We start from the raw sequence: 14,709 nt of genomic DNA on the forward strand, positions 1-14,709 counted from the left end.
CCCCTATTTCTACAGGGTTTGGACTCAGTGGAGACCTTCAAAAAGCAGCTAAAGACATTTTTATTTCAAAAAGCTTTTAATTAGACCAGGGTATTTATGATGTATTTTATAACTGTATTATGTTTTTACCTTGTAAAGCACTTTGTAACATATGTCTGTGAAAGGTGCTATATAAATAAACTTTACTTACTTACTTACTTTTGAAGCTTATTTCTACGTAGCTACAGAGTCAGAGCCCAAAATTACCATAACATTCACGTTCTGCCAAACAGCTGACACAAACTATATGTTAAAATTCTTTCTTTTATTTATTTATTTATTTTCCTTTTTTTATTCTTTCTATTATTTTTTTTAGCTAACCTGCTAGATAGCTAGCCACATACAGTTTGCCTGTGTGTGAACTCTCTTGATCAAGTTGGATAATCTTTGATTGAGCGCGTGACGTGAGACGTTCCAGGAAGTGTTGGGAAACATTACAGACGGGCAGGACAGCGAAGAAGAAACAATGGTGATGTAGGGACACCGCAAACAAAAAAATGCTGTTTCATTTCAGGGGCTTTTTATACATTTTCAGGAGAGTCGTGTGTTTCCTATAACGACTTAAGTGCAGCCCGTGCTAAAACGCTCACAAGCATCAGCAGTGTTGAGTCAAGGAAATGGGAAACGCAGAGTAAATGACCGTACTGCAGTGACTGCACAACCGCTGCTTTTGTACGGAAGCTCATTGTTTACTGCTCATTGTTTCCGCTATTGTAACGTCAGCCCCGGATACGTCGTTTGTGCTTCATTGCTCTGTTTATGATGGCGTGGCATTAGCTGCTGTTTCTCAGTCATGCGTGGAAAACACGGATGCTTCTCTCCCGATCTCAAAGCCACATCGAGGAACCGGAGGAGGATCAACAGCCAAAAATAGTCTCTAGAGCCACTGACAGCCAGCTGACGTCTCTTCGCTTATTCCGCCGACGAACAGCATGGAAGATGAGTTGTTTGACCAGATCCTCACCGTGTTTAACAACCTGGTGGCGTGGGTCGCTGCCGGTGCCATGGTGTTCGGTGGGGTGGTGCCCTACATCCCCCAGTACAGAGACATCCGCCTGACCCAGAATGCAGAGGGCTTCTCCACCTACGTATGCCTGGTGCTGCTGGTGGCAAACATCCTGAGGATACTCTTCAGGTAACAGACTCTCACATCCTTTGAGAGCTTGTGAGGTTGTTATGGGAGACTTCGGATATTCTCTTATATTCAGCTTTAAAAAAAAAAAAAAGAGATCCTCTTACACTGCATGTTAACCGACTCATAGAGGAAAAGCGGCCTGCTGGGTTGAATGCACTGCAAACAGTCTGCTGGTTACTGTTAAACACCAAACTGTAGTTTACCTCTGAACAGTATTCAACTTATAGCAGACAAGACTCGCTTTTCCTTTTATTTTTTTTATACAGTGGTTATAATGGTGGATATTAAATGAGGCCACAGAAATAATGATGTAGAGACTTGTACATATAATGTGGATAACCCGAGGCACAAAAATACACAGTTTACGATAAGAGCCGTGCATTGTGGCTCTGTAGTGCAGTAGTTTGCATGTTTGCCTAACAAGCAAAAGTTTCCTGGTTCAGTCCCAGGATGAGATACAGATCCCTTGGCGGTTGTGTCAGGAAGAGCACCTGGTTTAAAAATCCAACAGGTTAAGTATGCAGCGCTGTGGCAACCCTGTGTGAATAAGTGAGCAGCTAAAAGTAGCTTTAATCATGCAAAGCTACTCTATTAGAGTCCAAGCATTAATACACTGTATTGCCGAAAGTATTTGCTCGTCTGCCTTCACACGCATATAAACGTAAGTGACGCCCCATTCTTAATCCATAGAGTTTAATATGATTTTGCCCACTCTTTGCACCAATAGCAACTCTTCTAGGAAGGCTTTCCACATGGTTTAGGAGTGTGTCTATAGAAGTTTATGATCATCCTTCCAGAACCACATTTTTGAGTACAGATGCTGATGTTGGACAATAAAACCTGGCCCACAGTCTCCGTCTAAGTCATCCCAGAGGTATTCTGTCAGGTTGAGGTCAGCCAAGTTCTTCCACACCTTTTCCACACCGCTTATCCTTGGTATGCTGAAGCAGTAAGAGTTCCTTTTGCTGGAGCTAAGGGCCCAAGCCCAACTCCTGAAAAACAACCCCACACTATAATCCCTCCTCCACTGAACTTTACATTTGGTACACTGCAGTCAGACAAGTATCGGTCTGCTGGCAACCGCCAAACCCAGACTCGTCCACCAGGTTGTCAGAAAGACAAATGTGATTTGTCACTCCAGAGACCTTACTGCTCTAGGATCCAGTGGTGTCCTTTACACCACTGGATCCAAGGCTTTGCATTGTGCTTGTTGATGTAAGGCTTGGATGCAGCTGCTGGGCCATGGAAACCCATTCTGTGGAGCTCTCCATGAAATGTTCTTGAGCTGATCCAAAGACCACATGAGTTTTGGAGGTCTGTAACGACTCTACACACTATGTCCCTCAGCATCTGCTGACCCCGCTCTGTGATTTTACATTGCCTGCCACTTCATGGCTGAGTTGCTGTCATTCGCTTCCTTTTTGTTATAAAACCACTAAAAGCTCAGGAAAATTTTACAGCTGGACATGTTACACAGGCGGTATCCTATCAGTGTACTACACTGGAGTTCACTGAGCTCCTAAGAACGACCCGTTCCTTCTGCATATCTAGCCTCATGATTTTATATACCTGTGGCCTTAGATGTGATTAGAATTCAATGATTTGAATGAATATGGTGTAATATGCACTTAGGAATGAGTGTAATAGGTCCCCTTGAAGGTCTGGTGGTCAGCAAATGGGTGAGAGAACCATAGGGTAAATATGAAATCTTAAAATCCACATATTGTTTTCTTCTTCTTTAGATTTGGACGCTACTTTGAGACGCTGCTGCTGTGGCAGAGCATCATCATGATCTGCACAATGCTCATCATGCTGAACCTGTGCACCAACGTCCGCATGGCCACTGAACTCAGCACGAAGAGGCGCTCCTTCTTAGGTCAGAACACCCAGGCGGTGCCACTTTACCGTGCAGATAAGGCTCAGATTAGTGTGTGTGAGTGTGTGAGAGGCTGGTGATTGTTGCCTGTGATCTCCTGTGCAGGTTTTTTTTTCTAAAACTATATAAAATAAGCTTTCTGAAGCTGGTTTTATATTGCGCTTAGTTCAAATAAGTGATATAGGATGATGGGGTAAAATATATTACTAACCATGAAACTTTCCAGGCTGATTACTGACATTAAGGTGATTACATTTTGTAATGTTTGTCATAAAGTTATTCATAACCCACACAGGGAAACGCTTGATTCTGTTTTGTGACATTTATCCCTTTGTAAACAAACACAAACAGCTGCCCTTTGTTGTCTGATACGCTGTGCTGGGCGTGCTACAAGTTCCTGCTTACTTTGAGGAAATTTGACTAAACCTGGCTGCTAATATGAAGAGGCTCAATGTCAGATAATGGGAGAGTATCAGTTAAACTAGCGTGGGCAGGATTAAATATAATCCAGTTAAAAGGAAAACATGGAGACACTGTTTTATAATCAGAGCCTCACACATTTCTTTTTAAGTCGATAACAATAGTTGGCGACTCTAAAATCTGATACTTCAGCGAATATACATAGACAGGTTTGTATGGGCAGAAATCTGTGCCATCACAAACTGAATTTGAATAAGTTCAATTTGAATTTGAATTGCTCAGATTGAATCTGAATTGTAACTTGAATAAATGCTTTTAAAAACTGAATTTGAATTAGTCTAATTTGAAATTGAATTTATGGTTTGAAAATGATCATCACTAAATTGAAATTGAATTTATATTTTGAAAATGAATTGATTTGCTTTGAAACTGTAAGGTTAAAAAAAGTTACCTTACGGCTATCATTTGTTAACATGACGCTTGTTCTTATACATGTAATACATTTATTACCAACCTGAGAGTTTATCCGCTGGTCATTCGACATGACAAATGACTTCTGAAGTCTTAATTCAGCTCAAGACGCTGTAGATTCCCGTCAGTAACACTTTCGGTCCGCTAGTAAAACGTAGTTCTATTAATCGGCGCTTGAACCGGAACCGGATGTAAGTTCCAAAAAACTGAATTTTGGAACTGAAACTGAATGGTGAGAAGTGAAACTGAAATTATTCGAGAGCTGAATTTTTAAAGGATAAAATGCAGTTTCAAAGCAAATCAATTCATTTTCAAAATATAAATTCAATTTCAATTTAGTGATGATCATTTTCAAACCATAAATTCAATTTCAAATTAGACTAATTCAAATTCAGTTTTCAAAAGCATTTATTCAAGTTACAATTCAGATTCAATCTGAGCAATTCAAATTGAACTTATTCAAATTCAGTTTCTGATGGCACAGATTTCTGCCCATAGGTTTGCTTAAACTTCTATCTTTATGAGTCACTGCTAAAACAGCACAACAGTACAGTTTAAATGCACAGGATCAGCTGGTTGTGGCATTTGAAATGCTGTTGCTAACAGGACAGTTGCCCTCTGGTGGACAAACTGTGCAACATCAACACAATGTTTCTCCTGTCAACTTTTTTTTGGTTCATTTCTCAGTTGTTATAAATGCTGATAATTAGCAAAAGCTAATACCGGCCAATACCATCAGCCTGTCAATATAACTGGAGCATATGTCAGGAAGTGCAGTGCAATAAAACAAGTTTTATCCATCAGCCTTTAGGATAGATTGTTAATTTTACTAAATGTAATGACATTTTTGAGCTTTGTTACTTTAACTGAAGCTTCAGACTCATGTCTGATTGCAAAACACGAGAAAAACAATAGCTGTCCTGTGATTCTGCTATCTGACATCTAAAATGATCACACAGAGGAAGTTTGAAACAACAGGAAGTCTCTTGTCTGTCTCTTCTCTTCCACAGCTGGTCTCCGTCAGTCACTGCTCATTCACTCAGTGAACAGCACACAGAGAGAGACAGAGGGACCGTTTAGTGCCAGGTTTTTTTTGTATTTTGGCCAAATGTGTAGTTAGTGCATTTTGCCTCAGTAGGGCAGTGTAGCTTCATGTTTAAGTGTCTACACCAAGCAGCAACTGTCAGAGAAATTCCAAACTTCCAGTGAAGTAAACCTAAGATGTGAAAAACAAAGTAAAAAAAAATAAATTTAACTGCTGAGTTAGATTAGATTGTTAGGCTTAGCTTAAATACTGAAGTCAGGGCTAAAGGCTTTATTTTTCAGTTTTTGTACAAATGTGTGTATTTAATCCACAATCATTCACTGCTTCCTGTAACCCGGAGGACTGTATAGTGAGTTTATCTGCAAAATTGAAGGAACAAATACATTGGAGACTACAGGGTTCATTTTCTCAGCATTGTGAACTTTATAATTGTAGTCACGCAATTAAAATGTTACCAGTCAACGTTAACTTGATCAATAAATACACATCATGCCAAGCATATTCATTTAAATGAAAAGACACAAATACTCTGGTAGATTATATCGTGCTGCTCTCTTTCATCTTTGGTCTGCAATGCTTGGGTCGTGGCCATCGACTGTACTCTAAACTCTTTTTGGCTTTTTTTTTTTTAGAAGTTTTGAGACACAGTATGGTCAGACGACACCCTAGGAGTAAGCATTAGGTGACAGTGGGATGGAAAACTTCCTTTTGACAGGATGAACCCTCTGGCAGAATCAGGGTCAGTGCGAGGCGGCCATTTGCTGCGACCAGTTGGGGGGTGAGGGGGCGGCTGTTTTCCATTGTGGAAGTGATTAATGCGAATGATTAAATGCAGAGTGGTGTATAAACACAGAGAGTGAAAGGGAGTGAAGAAGAAACACCAGGAAGCTCCCAGCAGCCTAGGCCGACTGCATCACAACTAAGTGATGGTTCAGGGTCACCTGATCCAGCCTCAACTATATATTGAAAAAAGGAAAGTTTTAATTTTTAGCTTAATCTTAAAAGCAAAGAGCGTGTCTGTCTCCTGAATCCAAACTCGGAGCTGGTTCAGAGGTGAAAGCAATGTTTAAAATAATTTTCCCAACATCACATGTTCCTATAAATGTGTGTGTATGTGTGCGTTTGTGTTTTGTTTTGTTTTGTGTGGGGAAGCTAAAGAAATATTTGTTATTGAAAATATAACTGAAAAGCTTGAAAGCGTCACAGCTCTGCATCACACCATCTTGAAATATTAAGCCCGTGTCAGGTACATGTGACACTACAGACAAACATCGTCCTCACCATTCCAAGGTCTGGCTAATAGGTTCGTGTGTGAAATATGCTTTTATGGAGCATTTATGTATCCTTTGGTAGTAACGGCTACGTTTAAAGAATAACATGACGAAGGCTATTTTATGTCTTCCTATGGAATAAAAAACTGTGCAGCAGAAGCTGTGAAGATGAGCAAGCTTAGTGCAATAAATGCTAAAACAAATAAAGTAAAAGGAATGTAAGACGATTGGAAAAATAGAACTTTGGACTTTGCAGATGTCACCAGATTTGTGGATTAAAACACTTTGAATTAAGTTACATTACTGAACTCAATATTTTATTGATTGTTTATTAGCTATAAAGGTTATGCATCTGAGGAAGCTAAGCAGGTGGGAACACTCCTAACCTCACAGATCACTGGTGTAACAAATCACAGAATCAGTGAGTTCTGTAATTTGACAAAGATCAACTCCAGCTTTGCTGAAGAAAACCAAGCTCTATTTTTTTCTTTTTTGTCTATATATTTTTTGTTTTTTTTGTCTGTAGCCACAGACATTAAGGACGAGGAGGTCAGAATCCCTAAGAGGCTCTTTCTGGGTATGTACTTACTGTGTCTGTCATGAAACATCAGTCGTAGTTCATCTGCCTCTCCCATCTCCACTCCCGTGTGTCTTGTGCATGGTGATAACCCTGCCTGGCTCTCATTCACAGCCCACCCGTCTCACTAACTGACACAGACTAACAGTTTCCAATGAGTTGACGTGAAGCATGAGCCCCTTTCTCTCGCATGTTTTTGAATGATCGAGCACATTAACCGTTTGTCGATTATAGAAACTGTTGTGATGCTCTACAGCATGTTTCACTGCACGCCCTTAGTGCACAACAACGTAGGAAGAAAAAGAAGCTAATCCTGTTAGACCTGCATACTGCCACTAGTTTACAGTAGTTACTGAACTCATGTCATTGAGTTACAGTATGAAGTAACTCAATGAAATATACTCATGTTACTGTGATGTTTATGTATTTTGAAAAGCAATAATTGATCTTGACGAAGTGCAAAAGACAAAAAGGAAAATCACTGCATCATGAAACACAGTCATAAAATGTTGCTGTGTTTGTTTTGTTGTTGTGATTTTGTTTTCTTTTTCTGAAATGTCGTGTTTTCTGATTTGTCTTTGTGTTTCGCACTTCAGGGCCAGCATACAAGCAAAATTAACTTTTGTGTATGAATAATAACCTTTCAGCTGCGGCATGTTGATTTTTATTCTGGACTAATACAGTAATGTAAAGCACATTGTTGAAAGGCTGCAAAATCAAACACTAATGACTTTTAATTAATGCTTAATTAATGATTTTGAATTAATGCTGTCTTCCTACTGGCTGACTTCAATACTTTCAGCACAGTGTAAACCCAAACAGAACTCGACACATTTAAAGAGGACTCAGGACTTATGTTGCTGAACTTACAAGTCAAGCTGCATTTAAAGTAAACTCAAATATTCTCATTTGAATTGACGAATCCCAGCGTATTACTTGGGATTAAATTAAAATGGTGAGACTCGTATCCGCTATCTAATACATTTAAAGTATATTTTGTACTTCTTTATTTTTCTGTTGACCAAAGAATTACTCCATACTTGTTTTTCTGACATGGTGTGGATCGTCAACTCGGCGACCCACTGCACTCTTTGTGTCACAGTTTTGCTAATCTAATATAAAGGTAAATGACACGCAGTCCGAACTGAACCCATATATTTTATTTAAAAAATAAACCATAGGAAGCATGTGAAATGTTTAAGAAAAAAAAAGTAAAATATATGCTTTCATAGTTTAGGTTATTTACATATTTGTCTAACAAGTGAAAAATGTCTGGTTGAATCCAAGGAGGAGATACAAACCCCCATTTACCAGTTTACCACTGTGTAGCATCTCCTTTTAACAACAGTCCAAAAAAGCATGGGAACGGATGAGACCAGTTGGACTTCAGGAAGATAAATTTTGTTCCATTCCTGTGTATTTTAGGATTCCAGCTAATCCACAGTATTTGCTCTGCTTATTGCTATTTGTTTCAAGATCACCAGATATTTTCATTTAATGAGAGAAATTGCCCTTCTTTTGTAATAGTCTAAACGACTGTGGCATATAGAGTCCTGCCTAAAAAACTTTAGCCACCCTTCATTTCTTTATATTTTGATAGGAAAATGGAAATTATGATATATCAAAATGTGCAAACGCATATGGAAATTTATTTTTCATAGATTCAATAAAAGAAATGGGAACAAGTTATTTTCTCTGGAAACAGCATGTTGGTATCAAAGTGCCTAAAGATACAATTTGTTCTCTTTAGGGTATCTGTAGACACAACACTGGTTCACATTTTAGTTAGGTGGCCTAGCAAACAAAAGCAGTCCTCTGAAAATGATCAGAAAGTGAGTGGAATAAAGAAATTCTGGCTCCTTCGAATTAAAATACTAATAAATGAGAAGTAATCAAGATTTGTACACAGTCATATACATATGTTTAAATGTGTATATACTTGCAATTGGTATACACAGTTCAATTGGGACACAGCAGGAAGAGAGGGCTGTTGTTTTTGCGATGGACACTAGATGGCAGAAGGAAACCATAGATGTGCGAATTGAAAAGGCAGCATGCACTTTTAGTTCAGCGTGTCCGAATACAGAACAAACTTTCCTGTTTAGTTTGTAGTGCACAGTAGACAACATGGACAGAATTGCTGTTTTCCTGTCATGAAAAAGTCAGAGCGCAGAATCGTTTTTCATTAGCGTCATTGCTTCTTTGATTCAGTGTGTTCTGACCTGTGTGTGTTGCTGCTGCGTGACTTTGACCACATGTGGAAGCTGCCATCGCTGGGCTCTGAATGGTCATCGATCAGTGAGCTCTGCCAAGTGTCATTAGACCCTTGCTGACAGAAAGCCATGTTCTTTGATCGTAGCTTTGCTGCCTTGCTGCTGTTCATTGATTCGCTATTGAAAATATCAAGAGCAAGCATGCTGTAGTCCACCGTCGATAAAAAGTGAGAAAACACACAGGGAGAAAAGACTGTTAGATCAAAACTGCGGCACAGAACAAACACATTAGAGAGAGCAGATATTCGGTTCACACCATGTCGCTCTGTAGTGACTCACTGTGGTGCTGTTTAGTCCTCAGGACAGTTTCTCAACCTGTGCATTTGTCTGACTGTCCAGTTTGCTCCCTTTGCGTTCTCGGAGCCTCAATAATACCTCATTTGTTCACATAAGAGCACAGCAGCATTATCACACCAGGCACCTTCATGAAACAGCAGGACATTTGCACCTAGACAGACAAAATGTAGGTGACTTTTAATAGAACTTCCCAGGACTGCCCAAAGGAAGCTGCAATAGATGTGATAAGCTGCAACCTTTCTATATACAGGTGCCTCAGACTCACTCACATATGTGTGCGTCGGTGCTGGACTGTAAGTCTTTTGTTGTGGCATGTGTAGTTTTGAGAGAGAAGTTAAGTCCTGGTGTAATAGCAGCTCAGTGTCATTTATGTGCAAGACTGCCTGCTGCAATCCTTTAAGAAGATTAAAAGATCAGATCATTTGGCTGTGTCTGAAGCAGAAATGCTGGCAATCACTCAGGTGGAGGTAAAAGGATTTGGGGGGAAAAAGCAGGAAGACAGTGCAAAAGTTTGTTTTTGAGTCAAACTTTTTAGAGGATCTATAAGAGGAGGCAACAAGGAAACCAAAATGTGAAACTCTACTCCACCATGACAGGAACTGTGTTGGTTCCCTAAAGGGTGCAGCTCTCTCCGTCACATCCACACTTTCATTTGTTTTGAGCTCCATTCAGTCATCTAAGTCATTTGATTTTTATATTAGGCCTTTTATTACTTCTGTGAATGCAAATATCTGACATTTTTGCATTTGTTCCAGTCAGCACATCTACACAGAGCTCCAGGGTTGGAGCAAGGGAAATTAGTTTAGTATGGAAACCCGAAAGCTTTAACAACAGTTTTAACAGATGGGTCAGTGTACTTGTACTTACTTTAACTCCTGATTTTTACTCGGCTATCAGCTACAAAGTTACATATGCAGGGTGTTATTATGAAGAAGCTGAGTATCTATCTTCAACCCATCTTTACTTTGATGGTGTTGTCCTGTCTTTTGGAATCTCATCATCATGATTAACTTGATGATGAAGAACATTCTGCTTCCTGACACATCTTCTTAAGGCGCATCCACACATGAAGCAACTAGCAGTCACATGGCAACCAGAGACCACTGAAAGTCAGTAACACCAAGAGACTTCAAATGACTGCTAACAGAATAACCATTGATGACATGAACTGGGTCGAGCTTTGAGGCAAGCCACTGAAGCACCAACCAGTGAGAGCTAAGAAGATAAATGACATATCAGTGAATGCTAAACACATTAGAAGAGTACCAAGGCAACAGAAGCCTACAATGTCCACTAGCGACTGGCCATTAATGACAAAGCGATGAGCAGATCACTTCCCTGACATCCTACTGTGAACTACACTGGAAAATGGAAACCTGGCAGTGTAAAGGGAATGCTGGGTATCAGTGTTGGTGACTTTTAGAACGTCTACATCAGGGGTGTCCAACTCCAGGCCTCAAGTGATTAGTTCATTATCAGGCCTCTGGAGAACTACAAGACATGAGGAGGTCATTTAGCCATTTAAATCAACTGTGTTGGATCAAGGACACATCTAAAACCTGCAGGACACCGGCCCTCGAGGCCTGGAGTTGGACACCCCTGGTCTACATAAACACAAATTCATTCAGAGTCCAGTCACAACCACACATTCCTACACAAATAGTGACAAGGTTGCTGCAAAATGACTGTCACCTGTACAGTGCTGCAGACTGAATAGAGTTGGAGAAAATGGACTGGTAATATTAACTAGGCAATTTTAGACTCCATGGCAAAACACAATATATATCTTAGTATTTCTATGAAGTCGGCGAAACACAAGCCGTTCTGGGTTCTTTATGTTCCTTCTCAGTCATGTGGCTACACCCAGATGGTATACAATCCCAAATTCTTTTTTTTAATTTAAGATTTTCTTTGATGTAAAAAATAAATAAATAAATAATTAGTAAAAGTCCAAATGTAAAAAGGAGTCTCTTTTTGTAGCATTTTTCCCACAAAAAGAAAAGCGTCCCTGTGCTGATGTGGTGAAGAATTTAATAACTACAGTTATGTTATGTGATTATGTCACAATGATTCAGTGGTCCCATATCACAGAGATGTTGGCCTAATGATGTTATGGAGGTACATGGCAATACAAAAGATTTCCATTTCTTTCTATTGTCTGGGAATGGCTCATTGCTCATTTTGGTCCCATGGGGGTCTGCACCTGTATAGCTTCATTGGGTTTGGCAGCTTAGAATATATCACCTTATCCTGTAGGTGAAGTTATCCATTCCCTACAGGCAGGAAGGAGCTGAACTTTTAGACTGAATGTGGAGGAAGTTGCTGTGACTTGGCAGTGAAAGCCTATTAGTCACCGCGAAAAAGCTACCTGTCCAAATTTCAGAAAATGAAGCCCGCTGCGATCCAGGTTCAATTTCCCAGGTTGTTATAACAGTCTTTTATAATAATGTTCTCGCTTGTCCCACGGGTGCTTTTGAGTGACAGCCATTATTTCAACTACCCCCTTAGACTTTTCTGGGGCCTAACTGAAGCTGGCAGGAAACAGCCGGTAAACAAGCGATTGGAATCGCCAGCTCTGACCCGTGCCTTCCTACACATGTACCGCAACCCTGCGGGACTACAAACTGAGACATTCGGCCACCGCAGGGAGTCTATTGTGTGCAGCTTCAGTCTGTTCCCACACAATGCCACAACGGCTGCCACACAGCATGGGGATTAAAGGGGAAGGCAAGAATTCCCCCGGGCACGCAAGTGGCACAGCAAGAGAGGGTGTATGGTAGGGAATGGCCAAGGTACACTACAGTAATAAACAGCCATTTGTGGTCGCTGTGAAGTGGGCCGACAGACTACTTTTAAAAAATGTTTGCTACTTTTCAGTGCTGAGGGCAAATAAGTCTCCAGAAATTGCACATGCATGATTGAAAGCTGATTACGAGGCAGCACCGACGTGAAGGAGCGCATTCACTGAAATAGGAAGCTGAAATTGCACAACAGTTAAGATGCATGTCCCGGTCACAGTGTTTGCCTTTTATTTGCGAAGGTTAACAATCTTCATTTGAAAGGTGTTGCAGAATCGGTGATCATGCAGTCAGGTTGCAAGATGGAAAAAAATGAAGCTTTCATTTCATGCTAAGGCATGAAATGAAAGCCTCTCCAGCCCCCGGTTCATTACATCAGTGAAAACTGGGAGAGAAGTCAAGAAAAAGAAATCCTGTCGATACATTAGTGCTCACACATTTACATCGAGAAAGAGAACAAATGATGTTATGGCTCAAAAAGGTTAGGGTGCAGTATGAAATTACCTTTATTAATTAGCCTTACACAGTGCAGCTTTCAGGTTTCTTTTTGGGGGGTTTTAACTCGATTGTATAGGTAACAGTGAGGCTACACACTGCACTACTACTAAGTAGCAGAAGAGCTGATATAGGAGAGGCATTCCACTGCCTATTAATTACATCTATACATCCATTTTCTTAACTTGGTGTATCATGCAGTCTTTCACAGGACTAACAGAGAGCATCCACACTCATGTCCACATCTGTGGCTAATTTTGAATTACTAATGGTTATGTGATGCAATGCAAAATACTTTATTTATACTGTATTTGGAAAATTGTTCCTTACAGCAGCTGAATTTATTGACGTTTTTATTTTTATTATTATTATTATTTTCTCATTTGCACCTACGGTCAATTTAGAATCACCAATATGTCTAACCCCATGTATGACTTTGGACTGTGGGAGGCGAGAGTACCTGGAGAGAATCCACTCTGACACAGGAAGAGCATGCAAACTAAGCACTTTTTATTTTTCAATTTCCTGAATAAGATATATCCTGATATATCTGGAATCAAACAAAACCCCACCCTTGTTCTTTAGATTATCTTGCAGGGAAGCCAGTTTTCCTCATAAAAGGTCAGGATTCTCCAAATACATGCCGATATACATCCTGCTGGTAAAGGATGTATATCGGGACATATACTCTTGATGGTTCCATTTCCAAACCATAAATGCAACTTATCACAACAGGAATGTATCTGAGTTGAACATGGACATTATACTTGGTTACAGACAACATTGAAAAGTAAATATTCCTGTCATAGTTCTTTGAGGTCTGCTTAAAGTCTGTTTGAAGTGCATATGCAGAGCTGGTGCATTTTGGTATAGTGTTTTATTATTAAATAAAGTGTATTTTATATATACATATATATACATATATACATATATATACATATATATATATATATATACATATATACATATATATACATATATACATATATATATATATATGTATATATATATATATATGTTTACTCTGTGGTAAAGTCAAGGGATGCATTGAGGATGTTCACAGGTCATGTGTCATTTTAACACCTTGTTATTGAGGATTTCAATCTTGTCCTGATCCAGTCTGTGTTGGCGGTTGTAGGCCTCCATGGTAGTGCAGGAGCGCTCCATCTCGCGGTTGAGGACGCAGACAATGTTTTCGAAAGTGCTCACTTTGAGCTCCAGCTCCTGGCAGCGCCGGCTTAGCTCAGCCACTTTGGTTTTTTCACTCTGTAGCTGCAGTTCCAAAGCGGCACCCATGGCACTGGGCAGCGGGGTGAAGGATGTGGTTAGGGTCGGGGCACATGCTCCCTGCACAGGAGCTGCAACACACCCACCCAGCTGGCTCATCTTGAGTTCCAGATCCCTGAGGGACTGGTGGAGCTCCTGCAGCTTCTGGCTGGCCACCTCCAGGCTTTGGGGTTGCAGGCTCTCCAGGCTCACCTTGATGCCCATGATGAAATGCAGAAGCAGGTTAAGGTGTTCATACGAACACTGGCGCTCATGGTCATGGATCTTCTCTTTCTCCACCTTGGAATAAATGGAAGATAAAAGCAGAAACACATTAGGAAACTAAACAAAATCCTTTATTGTGTATTATGATGATGTGAAACACTGCCACCACAGAAGAAAATAATAATACGAGCACAAAGCAAATAATAGAGAAATTAATGGATATATACACTATACAAAGTATTCACAGCTGTAACTGTTCAGATTTAAGAGATTGCACAGAAAAACATTTGCATATTACATTAAATAGATTAGCTACATCTAATAAAATGTACATTTAATCAGGTTAAATACAACTCTAATATGTAAACTAAGTCCTTTTTTTTCCTGAAAAAGACTTTTTTGGATGACGTGGAATAGATTTTTGATCATTTCCTTTATTTTTGTTTGGCTTCATTTTATTTGTGTGCTTTGCTAATAATGTTAAAAATTGAGTATAAAGGCATCCTAAGTGGTCTTGAACA

The 14,709-nt window shown here is 39.8% G+C and overlaps 1 protein-coding gene across 2 annotated transcripts in view; it reads left to right on the top strand.

Annotated features, from left to right (window-relative positions):
• Positions 1 to 427: 427 nt before the first annotated feature.
• The window catches only part of slc66a2 (solute carrier family 66 member 2), a 35,927-nt gene continuing 21,645 nt past the window's right edge, over positions 428 to 14,709 (top strand). Inside the window, exons 1-3 of one of the 2 annotated variants that reach the window (XM_005745246.1) lie at positions 428 to 1,174; positions 2,917 to 3,050; positions 6,784 to 6,834. In XM_005745246.1, the coding sequence (XP_005745303.1) occupies positions 972 to 1,174; positions 2,917 to 3,050; positions 6,784 to 6,834 (388 nt within the window). In that variant the 5' untranslated portion in view covers positions 428 to 971. The remainder of the gene's footprint in view (positions 1,175 to 2,916; positions 3,051 to 6,783; positions 6,835 to 14,709) is intronic. The other variant, XM_005745247.1, reaches the window with a different exon arrangement.

The sequence above is a fragment of the Pundamilia nyererei genome, unplaced genomic scaffold (assembly GCF_000239375.1).
Source record: "Pundamilia nyererei isolate P.nyererei 1_Seehausen unplaced genomic scaffold, PunNye1.0 scaffold00156, whole genome shotgun sequence".
Lineage (NCBI taxonomy): Eukaryota > Metazoa > Chordata > Actinopteri > Cichliformes > Cichlidae > Pundamilia > Pundamilia nyererei.